Here is a 15313-nt window from a genome sequence, read left to right on the forward strand (position 1 = left end):
AGCGATCACATGGAGGTAAACCCAACATGACTCTACCCACCCTAGCAACTGGGCAAATTGGTTGCTTAGGAAGCCTAACTGGAGTCACTCAGTACGCCCTGGAACTTACAAGGGTTCTAATGAAAAAAATAAAGTTGATGAATTTGATCTGTTAATACAACAAAACAAAAACAAGATTTCTATGAAAATTATTTTTATTGCAGAAACTGAACTGATAAAAATGGATTCCTTCCATCGGTTCATATACAAATACATGAGTTATTATTACACAGTAGCAATACACAAATAGTGATAAACAGTTAATTAAATACATATAAAGAAGGATTGTGATCATGTTAACTCTATGAATTTTGAATCACCGACTGAGCACTCTGCGTATGTGTTTTCATACTATTAGTCCTTACAAACTCATCCTTCTGACTTCCCCTCTCAAACTATGATCTTCCCTTTATATAAACATATCTACTGATTGCTATGCCTTGTGACCCATGTGAGCTTTATGATTTTATTGCTGAAGGTAAAAAAATATACGTGCTCAGATCATGCCCACTGACTGTATAGATACTATGATACCCCTGCCCTGATAAGAGCAATTCAATTTGTTTGACTCATGTTTAGAGTGTTTTGCTGTTTATTTTTAATAAGTGATGTTTTCAAAAGCACCATATTTACATTTAAACAATTAAATAGATAGCATTAATAAAAAACACTTAATTAGCATGATTAGATATAAAGTTACATGAACATCCAATTTAATTTAAGATTTTCTTTTGCTTTTCAGCAATTTCTGTCGGTGACACAACCTCCTCTGCATTCATACCTCTGTAGAGAGGGTGTTTAATATGCCTCCAGATAATTAGCACCACTCTGATCGCAAACAGCGCACAAGCCAACCCCAGTAAGACAGCTGTGGGATGCAACACAAAATACAATTACTCTCAAGAAATACTGGCACTCACAGAATTACATATTAAGCAACATAACCATTATGATTTTCAGCGATTGTTCTGGCTCACCTATGAAAATGCCATTACGGCTTGGATTTGCAGCTTTAAAATTCTTTGTCATGTTTCCGATCAGAGCCACAATGACCACAGGGTAGACTGTCAGGATGTATCGCAGGTGCTTTTCAAACACAATGTTCTCAACAATGAACCTATACAAAATAATATATTGCTTTACCCACAAAATTGACTAATCATTTAAAATATTTCAGTAACATTTTACAATAAGGTTCCATTTGTTAACATTAGTTAACAACATTAGATAACATGAACTAACAAGAAACAATACTTTTACAGCATTTGTTCATCTAAGTTGTTCATTTCAACATATACTAAAACATATTTCAATCAAAACTTATTTGTTAATGTTAGTTAATGCACTATGAACTATCAATGAACAATTGTATTTGTATTAACAAAGATTAATACAGTAAATTATGTCAAAATATATTGTTCATGTTTGTTTATGATACGCAATGCGTTAACTAATGTTACAAGTGTTACTAATGTAAAGTGTTACCAGTAATTCTTTTTTTTTTTAATAGCACTTTTCCCAAAACATGTCCATCCAAAGCAGTTTTACAAACACAAATGCCTCACAAATCCTCACAATAGAGTCCCAGGGACTTACCAAGCAACAACTTCACCCAAAAGGATTGAGAGAGACACTGTTCCTGCATCTGATCTGGTCATTCCTGCATCATAATTTAGCACAATCGTGAAGTTGATCAGTGTGGCAATAGTTGTCCATGTGGTGTATGTGGCAATCGCGTTCTGAACCTAAAAAATGGGGGAAAAGCTTTAAATTAATGTAAAAAAAAACACTTCAGACATTCAAAAAAGAAAAAAAAGAAAGAAAAAAACCTGATTAACATTTCTAAAATTCAAGGATGAGGTATTGTATGGTAATATTTAAATGGTATCTCACCAGCATTCGCAAGCACCAGAGGTCTACTTTGTGATATTTATTTAACCAGGCTCCATATTCTTTGAGGCCATGGCAAGAGAAGAATATCATCAAGTAGTTTGTGAAGGCAATTAAGGCAAGGAAAATCAATGAAGCAATCATCACCCTTTAAATAAGTAATAAAGGTGTTATAAGTATTTTCCAATAAATCCAATTTTGGGTGCATAGTACTGGCATTTTATAATTAAAATCAATATAATAACAGACACTTTTTGCAAAATCTAGAAACTGCATTTTGCGATTTCAATAGTTATTATATGAATAAAGATCAATCAGCATTCTCTTCAAAATTACTATAGGCCTATACATACTTTCTGTCCCATAGAAGGAGCCAGCCTATATTCAGTAACATATTTAAAATCCAGCTGATGAAGAATCCATATGGCAACACAGCAGGACTGCAGTACATTGGACCATAAGCAGTCCTGTGTAAACAACAAACACAAATGTTCATTTACAGCAGTATGTTTTGATCACAGATAAATCACATTTCATCCCACGTGACTTAAATAAGGTTAATAATTTGAATATAAGTGAAATGCATACCTCCTGCAGGTGGTGGAGAGGATATATGCATGCATGAGAGTTAGCCATGTGTAGATCACCCCCCAGATTGAGAAAGTCCATCCCGAGGGTGTGATATCTGTATCATACTTATTTGATATGGCACTGGTGGTGTTCAGAAAAGGACCTGAGTGGAGGAACAAACAAGACCGTAGCTATATATATATATATCAGCCCATAATATAATAATATTATAGAATATTATAGCTATACAGGTTACAAAAGAAGCAAAAGAAAACAAAACATTGAAAAAGTCCAATGGATCAAAAGTAAATCGGACAAATAAGAGAGATATATTTTAGTTATTTAGACATATTTTCATCATTAAAATATTATTTTAATGATTAAAATGGTTATGCTTTTATATTTGACTGTCATTCATACATTTTTGAAGCCTGAAAATGAAATCATATACCCTTCTTATATTAAATGACCCAAGCTAAATTTGTATAATTTAATTGGATTTCATGACATATAAATTGATAGAATGTGAAATTTGTTCATTTTTAAAAAGCTTAAATGTGATTAAAATCATAACGCAAAATAAAATAAAAAATTACAATATACTATATTGCGTGGATATATATGAAGAGGCCCCCTCTCTTAGTTTGCTTAATATATTTTTTAGTTACATTATGCTTACATGTCGTCAAAAGTCTGGCGAGTAAAAACAAAAATGTACTAGCCAATGACGATTCTTTATCCAACATGATCATAGAGGGTTGTGTGTGTGTGTATATATATATATATATATATATATATATATATATATAATGAAGACTCAGTGTTTCCTGGAAACATTCAAAAGATTATATGCTGTACTTACCAACACCTGGTCCAGCAAGTATATTGAATATGATGCAGATGATGAACATGACAAGAGACAGGACTATGAATGTTAAACGGGCAATATTGTGGTCTCCCATTGTGAAAAGCTGAAATAAAAAGAATCAGAAAATATTTATTAGCTCGGTTTTGAAGCACACTCACACATGCATTATTACTAACAAGTAACAGAAAGAAGTAATTAAACAGATAGCTTGTTGACAGGGCAAACACAAAAGCTTATGAACCTATATCTCTTAATGCTTACCTATAGTATGTATGAAAACAATTGTTGTTGAAAAAAGTTGGAGAGAGAAAGAAGTAAATTCTCTAGAGCTTCTTGCCGATCTCTGAAGACAAAGGAACACAAATACAACACTTATAAGCTCTGTTTTACAAGTGTGCAAGTTGTGTAACAGTTCTATAGCTTTTATGACTACACGTGCCGAGTATGTCATTCAGATAGAGAGGCGTATACAATGACTGTCAAGGATACCATTGCATACATTTCTGATGGTTATGAAAAAATCTTATGCAACTTATTCACCTTTGCTTTGCACACTTTAAAGGAAAAAAAATATTTGGAGGAGATAGGTAAGTTTACTCTCTTCTTCTTTTTTTATTATTATTACATTTGTATTAGATTTACATTGAACCTTCTTTTCTAAAGTTCTGTACATGTTGCTATGTTGAGAACCTCATGTATGAGTTAGTCATCAGCCACAACATTAAAACCATGTTGTGGCTGATCTGTGTATATTTATAAAACAGATTTAAAAAATCATAAATTCTAGTTTCTGTAATTATCTTAAATTCAAGAAAGTGTTTTACTACCATTTATAAGACCATGCAACATTGCATCTTCACAAATCTGCTATGACAGAGGTGATTAGCTTAACCTGTCAGGAGACACCTAATGCAGAGTTTAGTTTCAGCTGTGATGCACACACATTATCAAATGAACTAGACAACCCTGATCAACTGGTTTATGTGTGTTGGATTCAAGTAAACTCAACAGTAAGGTCCTCGTGACAACCCCTGTGCTTATGCAATGTGCATTATGACACAATCAAATATATCTCATGTACCATTCACATCCAATTACATATAAACTTTCCAAGTTTTGGTGGCCGGTAAGAATACAAGCAGGTTAATAATAATAGATTAGGTAAGATTAATAGAAGCATAATTACAGAACCTTTACATTTTCACTGATCCAATGAGCAGTAGCTTAACAATTGTAGTGAAACATGCAATGAAAATCAATGTTGATTATGGGTTTAGGGGAGTTTTAAAAAAGTTGTAACTACAAAATCAAATACATAAAAACAATACTAACAGAAAATGAACAGAAAAATTCATGATGATAAAATATGTGATGGTAAAAAAGCAATAACCGAAATAATTATTTATTGTTACATTAGAAAATATTGTAATATAAGTGAAAATAAACGTGCAGAATACGTCACATAATGATAACAGTTAGATAAATGTATGAATTGTATGTTCATTCAGAAGTACTTGTGTCTTCTCAAATGCACCTGGACTCACCTGGATTTGCAGTGTAAATACCTGCGTCGATTTATCGAATTTAGAACTATGACAAAATATTTAAATCTGTATATAAACAATAAGACCTGCTACGTATTTTCACTTTCAAAACAGTTAAAATTCGAAATAATGCTTAATTATCGTTTCATAACAGTTACCTATTGTAAACAATACACACCCTGATCAGTTACATGTGCAGGCAATTCTAGGATCAAACCACTTTATAGGTGTGAAGAAGGGATCACAATATGAACAAAGATAAATTACCGTGACCAATATAAAAAATGCCGAGTAAAAAGTGCACATTATTTATATGTAACCCTAAATACAATAAATGTAACGTCGAATTAAAAAAGCCGACCTTGTAATTCGCTACTGATATACTTCAACTACTGATCTATATGAAAAATGCATGATGATAAAATATCTGATAGTAAAAAGTAATAACCGAAATAATTATTTATTGTTACATTAGAAAATATAGTCACATACTGATAACGGTTTTAAAAAGTTAGATAAAGGTATGAATTGTAGTATATCAGTAGCGAATTACACGATGGCCTTTTTTAATTCGACGTTAAATGTATTGTTTTATTTTCACTCTAAAATTGTGCAAAACAAAAATAATACAGTTATCTTGCTTAAAATGTTGAACAGAATGTTTCGTTATATATAAATATAGATCAGTGACTTCAACCCCCTTTAGTCTACCCCATACATGGTATGTCCCAATGACGTGCGATAATAACCAGGAAACAAACTTTTTTTTGTCAATGTAAAGAAGTTCCCTTGTACAAGCAACATTTTTGTTGATTTAGCTAGTTTTCTGTATTTAAAATGCCTTTAATTTGTGGCGGAACTTCCGAGGCAAAAGATGCAAATGAAGAGGTGCAACAAATATGCAACGAGGTTTGTCATTTTTAATGTGTGGATAGATTGTGAAATGGGGCGTGGGGCCGCACGACCTACATCTGATAATCCCACACTCTGTGTGATGATCATGTTGTCTGTATTAACTACTTGATATATTTTTATGTTCGTCGTATTTTAATCACATTTAGCGAGGCACGTCGACCGACTCTGGTGCCCCCTGAAATAACATACGCATCAAAGATCATTTGATGACTCGGTTCCCTTTTTCCCCTTTGAAAACAGTTGCAGTCTCATGCTGAGAATAAAGCTGGGCGGAGTTTTGACGTCTTCGTCGCCAAATCGTATAAAACACAACTTGTTGCCGGAATGAATTACTTTATCAAGGTAGGAGGAAGTAATTAATTAACATGATATGATTTAATGTATCAGCAACGCTGTTGTACTTAAGATAATAGGTGTCTATGAAATAAAGACACCGATAACAACAACTAGAATTAATTTGTAATACTTTTCTCTTTTGCACGTTTTAGGTTCATGTGGGTGGCGATGACTTCATTCATCTGCGTGCCTTTAAAAGCCTGCCCCATGCTGGAGAAAAACTAGAGCTGCACAGCCTGCAGACATCCAAAGCTCACCATGATGAGATTGAATATTTCTGAGTCAAATCTCCAGGAAAAGCCAAAATCGTTGCGAATATTATACCATCAACCATAATGCCCATGAAACCAACTGTAATCATTACTAAGAGATGATGTTTATACGGTTATCAATCCTGAGAAATATATTGACTTATGTATCATCTATCTATGACATGTGATGGCCTTAACAATAATGAACACATGCATTAGTTTACTAGTGGGATCAGTATTAAAACATTACTGCAATGAAACTGGTTGTGAATTAAGCATTTCTTGGAGTATGTGTGTCAATTGTGTATTTGGCACCGCCATGTGATAACAGTTCCTTTTTTCATACAATATCAACTCACACCACGTTAATCTAATAGATAACCATGGTGACAGATTATACAAATGTATACATAAATAACTGCCTGTACACATAATTTACCTAAAATGCGTGGATAAAACTGTTCAAGTGAACATTTTCTATTTTGGTATCATGCTTGTGTTTAGTCTTGCTATCAAATTCATAAAAGTGCAGTACTGTCATTTGGGGTTTCTGAACAGATGTGCATTACACTTTGGCACAGGTGGGTGTTGGTGAATTATAACAATAACAATCTCATTATTACCCATCTCATTAGACTTATCAATGCACACATTCCACTCCTCTTCCAAGTAAAAAGTCACTAAATAAACTTGCAAAACAAACAATAGACAATTTTTCAGCTAATGGAAAACATTTAGATGTTTATAAAATCTGTTTTGTACAATATTTTTATGAAAAGGTATACAGGACTTGGATAACAGTAGTGGTCCTTCACTGTAGCAACACAAAGCCACAGAGGAGACTGGAGGAGGGGATGTTTAGTGGGGCGAGCGACAGTGACGCTTGGAGAGGTCAATGTCCCAGCTCAGCTGCAGTTGTTGTCCTCAGAACAACTGTGAACTTTTGACTCTTGACAGAACAGAACTACCATTCACTTGATTTTGGGAGGAGTGTAGTGAATTCGGCACCTTTCATTGAATACCTGCAGTGAAAAAAATCTATAAAAATCACAATGAACATTGGGTAAAGATAATAAAAAAAAATATACATTTTCTTTTTTTTACACAATTCAATGACATCAATGGGAGAACACTGTTACAAGCTCACCTTCAGACTACGGTCATTGACCACTTCTTCAACATTTAGCTCTGACTGCATGAGTTTTAACTGGAAGCAAAGTGAGAGAAAAATCAGGAAATCAAGCAAGACTTCATTCACTTTTAAAAAGATGTTGCAAAATAGAACAACATGGACCTAAAGCACAATATAATATTGAATAAATTCTAAAACATATTGTTAGATTTTTTTCTTATTGTCTGTTATGTCATTGTTTTAATATAAGAGACAATATTCAGCCAATGTGGCTGAAATAATGCCATCATAATGACATTTCATTTGTCAAGCTACACAATACTAGAGGAAGTGCGCCACCTACAAGCAGACAGTGGCATTACCTTAGTTTGCTCTTTCCTGAGTTGCTTGATAATTGACAAGTTGTCACTATCCTTAGCCCTCTCTTCACGTAACTGTCCGACGACAGTTGAGGTCTCTGTAATACATGTCTTTATTGCTTTATCTCTAGACAGATGAGCCTCCATGAGCTGAAAGATATATTAAAAGCACAGATCCAGGGACAGTAATGAGCACATTAAACCATTCAAGCAAAAATCAGTCATAGATAAAGTAGTACAGAAATAGGGATCATTAATAAGAATTTTACATTCAAGAGCACTTTGAATACATACAGACTCGTAAAGCTCTTTGCACGTCTGTGTGGCATCCACTTTTCCAGAGAAGGATACAGTGGGCACAGTGGTATTAAGGGCATGGACAATTCTGTCGTCAATGGTGCGCATCACTTTTAATACTTCCTGGAGGACATGAAGAAAATACATTATCTTGCAGCAATCTATGTGGAATAAAATAAAATGTTTCATAATCCTCACCCCCATTCATATATTCAGTGTTGTGAAAAAGTATATATATATCCTGATTTCTTCTGTTTTTGTGTATATCTCAACAAAATCTAACATAAAACAAAGAAAATAAAGTTATCCAATACCAACTGGGCCTGTGTGGAAAAAGTATTTGCCCCTTATCCCCAAATCTATGAAACTTCTTTCATAATGAGGTGCATCTTGTCTAGACACAACCAGGCCTGATTGGTAGCACACTGTGCCAAGGTCAAAAGAAATTCCAGAAATTATGATGAAAAAGGTGATTCAAATACATCAGTCTAGGGAGGGTTACAAAGCTATTTCAAAGGCTCTGGGAATCCAAAAGAACAACAGTGAAAGCCATTATCTCTTAATCGAGAAAACATGGCACAGTAGTGAACTTTCCCAGAAGTGGCCAACCTTCCAAAATTCTTCCAAGAGCACAGCAATGACTCATCCAGGAAAGCCAAGGACAACATCCAACTGCAGGCCTTCCTCGCATCAAAGGTTCATGTCTCTATCAGAAAGACACTGGCCAAAAATGCCATCCATGGAAGAGTGGCAAGCCGAAAACCACGGCAAACCAAGAAGAACATTAAGTCTCATCTGAATTTTGCCACAACACACCTTGATGATCCTCAAACATTTTAGGAAAATGTTCTGTGGACTGAGTTGAAAGTGGACCTGTTTAGAACACAGGGGTCCCGTTACATCTGGCGTAAATCAAACACAGAATTCCACATAAAGAACATCATACTTACTGTCAAGCATGGTGGTGGTATTGTGATTGTGTGGGGGATGCTTTGCTTCTTCAGGGTCAGGGCAATTTGTAATAAATGAGGGAAATATGAATTCTGCCAGAAAATCCTAAAGGAGAACATCCGGTCATCAGTCCGGTGAGTTGAAGCTGAAGCACAACTGGATTATGCAGCAAAACAATGATCCAAAGCATAGGAGTAAGTCCACCTCTGAATGATGCAAAAGAAGCAAAATTATAGTTTTGGAGTGGCCTAGTCAATGTACTGACTTGATCCTGATTGAGATCCTGTGGCAGGACCTTAAATGGGCAGTTGATGCTCGAAAAGTGTGTCTGAACTAAAGCAGTTCTGCAAAGAAGAGTGGGCCAAAATCCCACCACAGCGTTGTGAAAGACTGATTTCCAGTTATCGGAAGCGTTTGGTTGCAGTTGTTGCTGCTAAAGGTGGCACAACCAGCTATTAAGTGTAAGGGGGCAGTTAGTTTTCAACATGGGTGATATAGGTGTTTGATAACTTTTTTGCTTCAATAAAATTATTTTTTTTGAAAACTGTATTTTGCGTTTACTCAGGTTGCCTTTGTTTTAAGTTATATCTTGTTTGAAGATCTAAACATGAAAAACACATCTAGCATGAAAAACACACAAAAACAGAAGAAACCAAGAAGTGGGACAAATACTATTTCACAACACTGTATTTTATGATCCATTACATACTGCTTGCTTCCTGTTTTTGTGATAATTAAAATAAATATTCTCCAAAACAGATACATTGCACAGAAAATTTACATAACAGCCACTGACAATTAACAGGGTCAAGTTGATGTACTCCAAACGTGCAGTTGTTAAATGTAATCATCATTCAGTTAAATTTAGTAACTTTTAAGGATATGGAGACTTGCCATCTTAAAGACAACAATAAATGATCTGGTAACACTTCACAATAGACCTTTTTCAACTCCGGTTTTTGGAACGCGGAAGTAAACTTCGACAGTGATGAATGAGAGACCACAGCAAATATTACTTTAACTTACCTATTTGCTCCAAGAGCAAAAGAAAAAAATCCACCGATTAATTTTGATAACTTTCCAGAAGAGGAAATGGAAATGAGTCAGTGGATTAAGACAGTAAAATGGGAGAAGATGCCAAATGTACTTTCAGCAGCTGTGGTAACTTGCTTTTTAAAACTAATTCCTGGGTAATATAACACAAAGCATAATGTTATAAACTTACACTCAATATTTAAAACATTCATAATATAAAAAATTGTGAGATTTACACTGATAATAAAGTGGAAACATGTCATCACAGTCTGTGGAAAAAGGTCTACAAGGTTTCATTTGTTAACATTAACTATCAATGAACTATTTCAGCATTTTCTAATCTTCGTAAATGTCAATTTCAACATATAAAAATGCATTTTTAAAATCAAAAGTTTTATATGTGAATATTAGTTAATGCACTAAAAACTAACATTAACTAACAATGATAATTTTTTTTATTATTAACTAACATTTACAAAGATTACAAAATGATTTAAAAATATATATTATCCAGTGTTAGATCATGATACTTAATTCATTAACTAATGGTAACGAATTGAACCTTATTGTAAAGTGTTACCAGTGATCCTCGTTCACAAAACTGTAGGTATAGCACCACCTTGCAGTACATGTGCAACAGTTAGCATAACCATGACATAGCACTATTTAGATGAACTATTATTTTTTAAAAAAAAAAAAAGAAGAAAAAGAAACAGGTAAAACCAGCTGGGGTACCTAAATATACATTTCCATTACAAATACAGTCAATTCAAATACAATTCAATATAAATTACGTATGTTGAAAAAGTTAGTGTCCATTCATGACGTGTATTTATAACCACTCGGTTACTGGGTTAATGAAATACAATTTACAGAAATGTTTTCAGACACAGCGCATAGCCACCTATCACCCATGTTTGCTCTGCACATTGATCTTTACGACTTTATGCACAGACCAACGCGGGTCACTCAATCACAGCATGGACACCATAATAACGTGCCCTAAAATATCAGTTTGCGCTTTAGAAAGCTGCATATATTTCCTGCTGACAGTTTTACCTGGAACATTGCAAAGTCCTCACAGTTTAATGCTCTATCGGGCGCCGCCATTGTGAACTTAAAGGGTCCTGCGCTGCCCTCGTACTGCCTGAATTATATTTACTGCAGAGAACTCGCCGTCTTTTTGACACGTACAAAGTAATAATTTCTGAGTGTTCCCGCATGCTGATGCTAGCTTGACCCAACATAATAGGGGAAATGCTCTTTAATCTTTCATCAAGTGAGAAAATAATTTTGGAAATTCAATTATTATTTTATTTAAGATTGTAAAAGTCACTGATGAAATATAATTTTATATATTATACAGTAAAAAAATATTATAGTATAAATCTTATCAAACTAAAGAACAGTTTTCAACTGACCACACTTATGTCAGGTTATGTTTTATGTTATGAATTTAATTTAACAGGCGTTTACGTGACCTGTTTTGACCGCTCATGGTCCTTCAGAGTTTTACCAGCTTGGATCGGTCAGTGCTACCCCTCCGTCTTTCAGACACCGCTGAGAGGAACAAAACCTGTCATTGTGGCACGTTTTCATGGCTTAAAGAACCGTTGTTTTCTCTTTCACCATACTATTTCTGAAGAAGTTATGATCTTCAATATGATCGGCGGTCCTCGCGCTGCCTTTGGCACGTTAATAGGTCAGTATTTTCAGCAATATCCATGTTTTGGATCAGCCAACCAGTGTACGATCAAGTTTTGGAATTAGTTCAATTCACTAAGTTGGGCTCTTTGTCACAGGACAAAGTATTGACTGCTTGATTATATATATATTTATAAAAAAAAAATGGTGTCGTAGTTTCGCTTTGGCGCACATTCCGGCTATGATTCATGCTGTTGCGCAGGTTGGATTTTGATTGTCGTGTTATTTTAAACATGCAGAGACACGCCTCCTGTGAATTGACTTTTAGTAACAATTTAATAACTCAATCTGATTTCTCTTACACAAACATATAAAAAGTTCCGGTAAAATACTATAATTCTTGTTCTTGTTTGTATCTGTAGTAACTTGTTATTAGCAACCAAAAGAAAGAGATCCGTGATTATTTGTATTTTACTATAATAACAGCTGTAGTAGCTTTGGTATTTTGGCAGGAAATATAGTTGCTATGGCAATTTTGTTTTTGAATGCTGTCTTTAGTGCAGAACTTGTTACTTTGTCATACAAAAGTATGCCAAATGCATTACAGTCTTCATAATTTGTATGTGTGTTTGATTGTTTGTTTTGCATCGTAGCGCATTGGCGGAGAGGTGTGATGAACACTGGCAGCAGAAGACTGTGCAGCAAGCCTCCAGAGGGGGTATCTGTACCCCAACAGACCCCAGCACAGGGTTGGTACTCCTAACCTTGATTGAAAGGCGTGGCATACGACGTGACACTTGATGCAAATGTTTCTGCTGCTTGAATGAAATACTTTACTCCAGCACATCTTGTTTATTAGGAGTTTTTGAAAACATATGCGTGGCACAGCAAGAATTTTATTATATTGTAAGAAACAGGAAATGATCCTGTTCTACCAGTTCTTCAAGGATCCATCTGTACCAATCTTTCCCCCAAAGAACCAAATTCATAAAGGATGTGGGGGCTGGCTATAGTATTTAGTAACCTATATATACAGTGGCCCCCAAAAGTATTTGGACAGAGAAGCCATGCTTAAAAATGAAGAATGTCTTAATATTATATTATATCCAACCAATTGCAATTTATTTAAAAGAAATAAACACAATTTTCAAACAGAACATTATTTAAAAAATGTATTGGGTTTCAAATGGTAAAACTATATATGTAACAGGAGCCAGCTGGTACATGATACCTGTGCGGTATGTGTAAACCTCACTCCCCTAGCCTCAAGAGGCGCACTAGTGACTGACGTTTAGCCTCCTCGTTTTCGCAAAAATATTACTGCCAAATCTAAAGAATAATCTATTTGGTAAACACTTCAAAAGGTTTGCCCTTAATAATAATCATGGTTTTACTGCAGTAACCATAGTTTAACCATGGCATTTGTAGTAAAATCATAGTAACCACAATATACTACATGGCAATAAAGCTGATTCTGATTCTGATAAACATGGTTACTGTCATGGTTACTATAAAAAAAAAAAAAAACTACAGTATTACTGTCATAAAAAATGGTTACTACAATATTACAAGAGTAAAACCATGGTTAATTTTCTATCAGCAGCTCGTTTTCTCCACTTGCCATTTTCAACTACTCACACCGCTTGCAGAACAGTAATGTCATTAAGTTGACCAACGTGAAACACAGGTGGAGCGTCCATCCACAGAGCCATACAGGTGCATTAGCAGAGGTTGTAACTGAGCCTGTTTGATGCTTCGTTTTATTCACCAAACCTTGAGCTCCAGATGTGTCATTTAACTTAAGGTGAACCGAACATGAATGCTTACCGAACTGCGGGTGGGGAACCGTATGGTTCGTTTTCTTACCGAGAAACATTACACTCCTAATCGCTTCTATAGGCATGGATTTTTCAAGTAAAACATTATTTACATTTTTTTTTTTTATTTAAATTAATTCACTGGAGTCTTATGGATTACTTTTATGTCCATTTTGTAGCATCAAATTTCTGGTCTCCATTTACTTGCATTGTATGGACCTACAGAGCTGAGATATTCTTAAAAAAATCTTTGTTTTCATCAGAAGAAAATCATCTACATCTGCTAGGGCCTGAGGCTGAGTAAATGATGAGAATTTTAATCCTTGGGTGAACTATCCCTTTAATACATTAACAAAAATTACTGTTGATATTTCATCTAATGCAGTGAATGAAAGTAAGTGTGATTTTAGCATCCAAAAGTGTCCAAATCCTTTTGAGGGCTACTGGATACTTTCAATATTCAAATGATCTCAGGACAGAATGTGTAAAACAACAATATAGTATCCCCAGCATACAGGTCATAATTTTCTCAGACAGGACCATGAGATACCTTCTCACTAACACATTGTGTGCTTTATTTATTGTCCTTAGCACAACATCTTGGGTTTAAATTACCAGGCTACCGCCCATCAGACTGGGATAGGAGGATACTGATGTGGTCTGGAAGATTCAAAACCAAGGAACAGATTCCAGAGTTTGTGTCGTAAGTGGGCTATTCCTGTTCACTTTGGGATACATTCTCCACTCCAGGCATGCTACTGATCAGTGGTTGGTTTATGAGGTCATGTGACTGAAGTTGTGCCAACTTATTGGTTGGACACAAGGGTCTTCTGCTGTGAGTTTCAAACCAGATTTACCCGAGTGTACTGACAGGTAATTGGTGTAATTCTTGGTATCTGGAAGAAGATCAGAGTGGGCTCTGTTTTTGATGGTTAGACACAAACCAGGGCAGCCATGTCCTTGATGACCCACCATTACATGCAATTTCCATATACCACATTCAGTTAGACTTTACTTGTATAAACATTGATCTGTGGATATATCTGACCCCGTATGACAATGCTGACTTGTCACTTTCAGATTTGAGATGATTGATGGTGCCCGGAACAAAGTGCGTGTGAAGGCCTGCTATGTCATGATGGGACTGACTATCTTGGCGTGCCTTGTTATGGTAGTTTTGGGCAAACAGGTAATTCGGCAACTGGAAAAGTGTGCTATTGGTTATATAACTAGCCTTTTAAGCTTGTTTATTTTATGGCTGTCATACATAATCATGCTTTACATCACAGGCAGTAGGTCGACATGATAATCTGACTGCTCGTAACATGGAGAAGAAGGCTCGATTGAGAGAGGAAGCACAGAAAGAGAGGGAAGAAGCTACACTTGCGGTTAAAGCCCAGTGAGATGCATCCAACTGAGCTTAAGAAACCCATAGAAACTAGACTTTCTCAGCAAACAGCGATTTTAATACCATGTGTCATTCGATTTTTGGTGGAGATGTTACAGATGTTCCTTCACCCAGAAAATAGATTTTTATAGGAGTGAAAGAGATACCGATACAGATGTTTTCTTTTGTGTGCTTTTTGTATACTGGAAAAATAAATAACTATCCTTAGTCTCATTCTGAACTTCTTTTCTATTTATAGTGGTGCTTGCTAAGGCAAG

The 15313-nt window shown here is 35.1% G+C and overlaps 4 protein-coding genes across 5 annotated transcripts; 2 read left to right on the forward strand and 2 right to left on the reverse strand.

The window, feature by feature from the left end:
• Positions 1-206: 206 nt before the first annotated feature.
• Positions 207-5095, reverse strand: si:ch211-161h7.5 (uncharacterized). Its single transcript, XM_052115105.1, has 9 exons — positions 4912-5095; positions 3629-3710; positions 3362-3470; positions 2518-2662; positions 2283-2396; positions 1933-2077; positions 1636-1784; positions 1017-1156; positions 207-907 (listed from the first exon to the last, which is right to left on the reverse strand). Exons 3-9 carry the CDS (start codon positions 3459-3461, stop codon positions 753-755), a joined length of 948 nt encoding a protein of 315 aa, XP_051971065.1. The 5' UTR covers positions 3462-3470; positions 3629-3710; positions 4912-5095; the 3' UTR covers positions 207-752.
• A 541-nt stretch (positions 5096-5636) lies between these two features.
• Positions 5637-6661, forward strand: LOC127635226 (cystatin-B-like). Its single transcript, XM_052115114.1, has 3 exons — positions 5637-5820; positions 6067-6168; positions 6315-6661. The coding sequence occupies exons 1-3, from the start codon at positions 5749-5751 to the stop codon at positions 6441-6443; spliced, it is 303 nt and encodes a 100-aa protein (XP_051971074.1). The 5' UTR covers positions 5637-5748; the 3' UTR covers positions 6444-6661.
• A 199-nt stretch (positions 6662-6860) lies between these two features.
• On the reverse strand, positions 6861-11414 carry mix23 (mitochondrial matrix import factor 23). 2 transcript variants are annotated; one of them, XM_052115112.1, is made up of 5 exons: positions 11247-11414; positions 8199-8324; positions 7908-8054; positions 7561-7620; positions 6861-7435 (listed from the first exon to the last, which is right to left on the reverse strand). In XM_052115112.1, exons 1-5 carry the CDS (start codon positions 11295-11297, stop codon positions 7385-7387), a joined length of 435 nt encoding a protein of 144 aa, XP_051971072.1. In that variant the 5' UTR covers positions 11298-11414; the 3' UTR covers positions 6861-7384. The 2 variants fall into 2 exon arrangements, with proteins under 2 accessions (XP_051971072.1, XP_051971073.1); XM_052115113.1 differs by having other exon boundaries at positions 6861-7451.
• Positions 11415-11429: 15 nt separating this feature from the next.
• fam162a (family with sequence similarity 162 member A) lies at positions 11430-15270 on the forward strand. The gene is made up of 6 exons (XM_052115106.1): positions 11430-11466; positions 11656-11889; positions 12485-12580; positions 14240-14351; positions 14729-14837; positions 14938-15270. The coding sequence occupies exons 1-6, from the start codon at positions 11445-11447 to the stop codon at positions 15049-15051; spliced, it is 687 nt and encodes a 228-aa protein (XP_051971066.1). The 5' UTR covers positions 11430-11444; the 3' UTR covers positions 15052-15270.
• Positions 15271-15313: the final 43 nt, after the last annotated feature.

Source organism: Xyrauchen texanus, chromosome 42 (genome assembly GCF_025860055.1).
Source record: "Xyrauchen texanus isolate HMW12.3.18 chromosome 42, RBS_HiC_50CHRs, whole genome shotgun sequence".
Taxonomy (NCBI): domain Eukaryota; kingdom Metazoa; phylum Chordata; class Actinopteri; order Cypriniformes; family Catostomidae; genus Xyrauchen; species Xyrauchen texanus.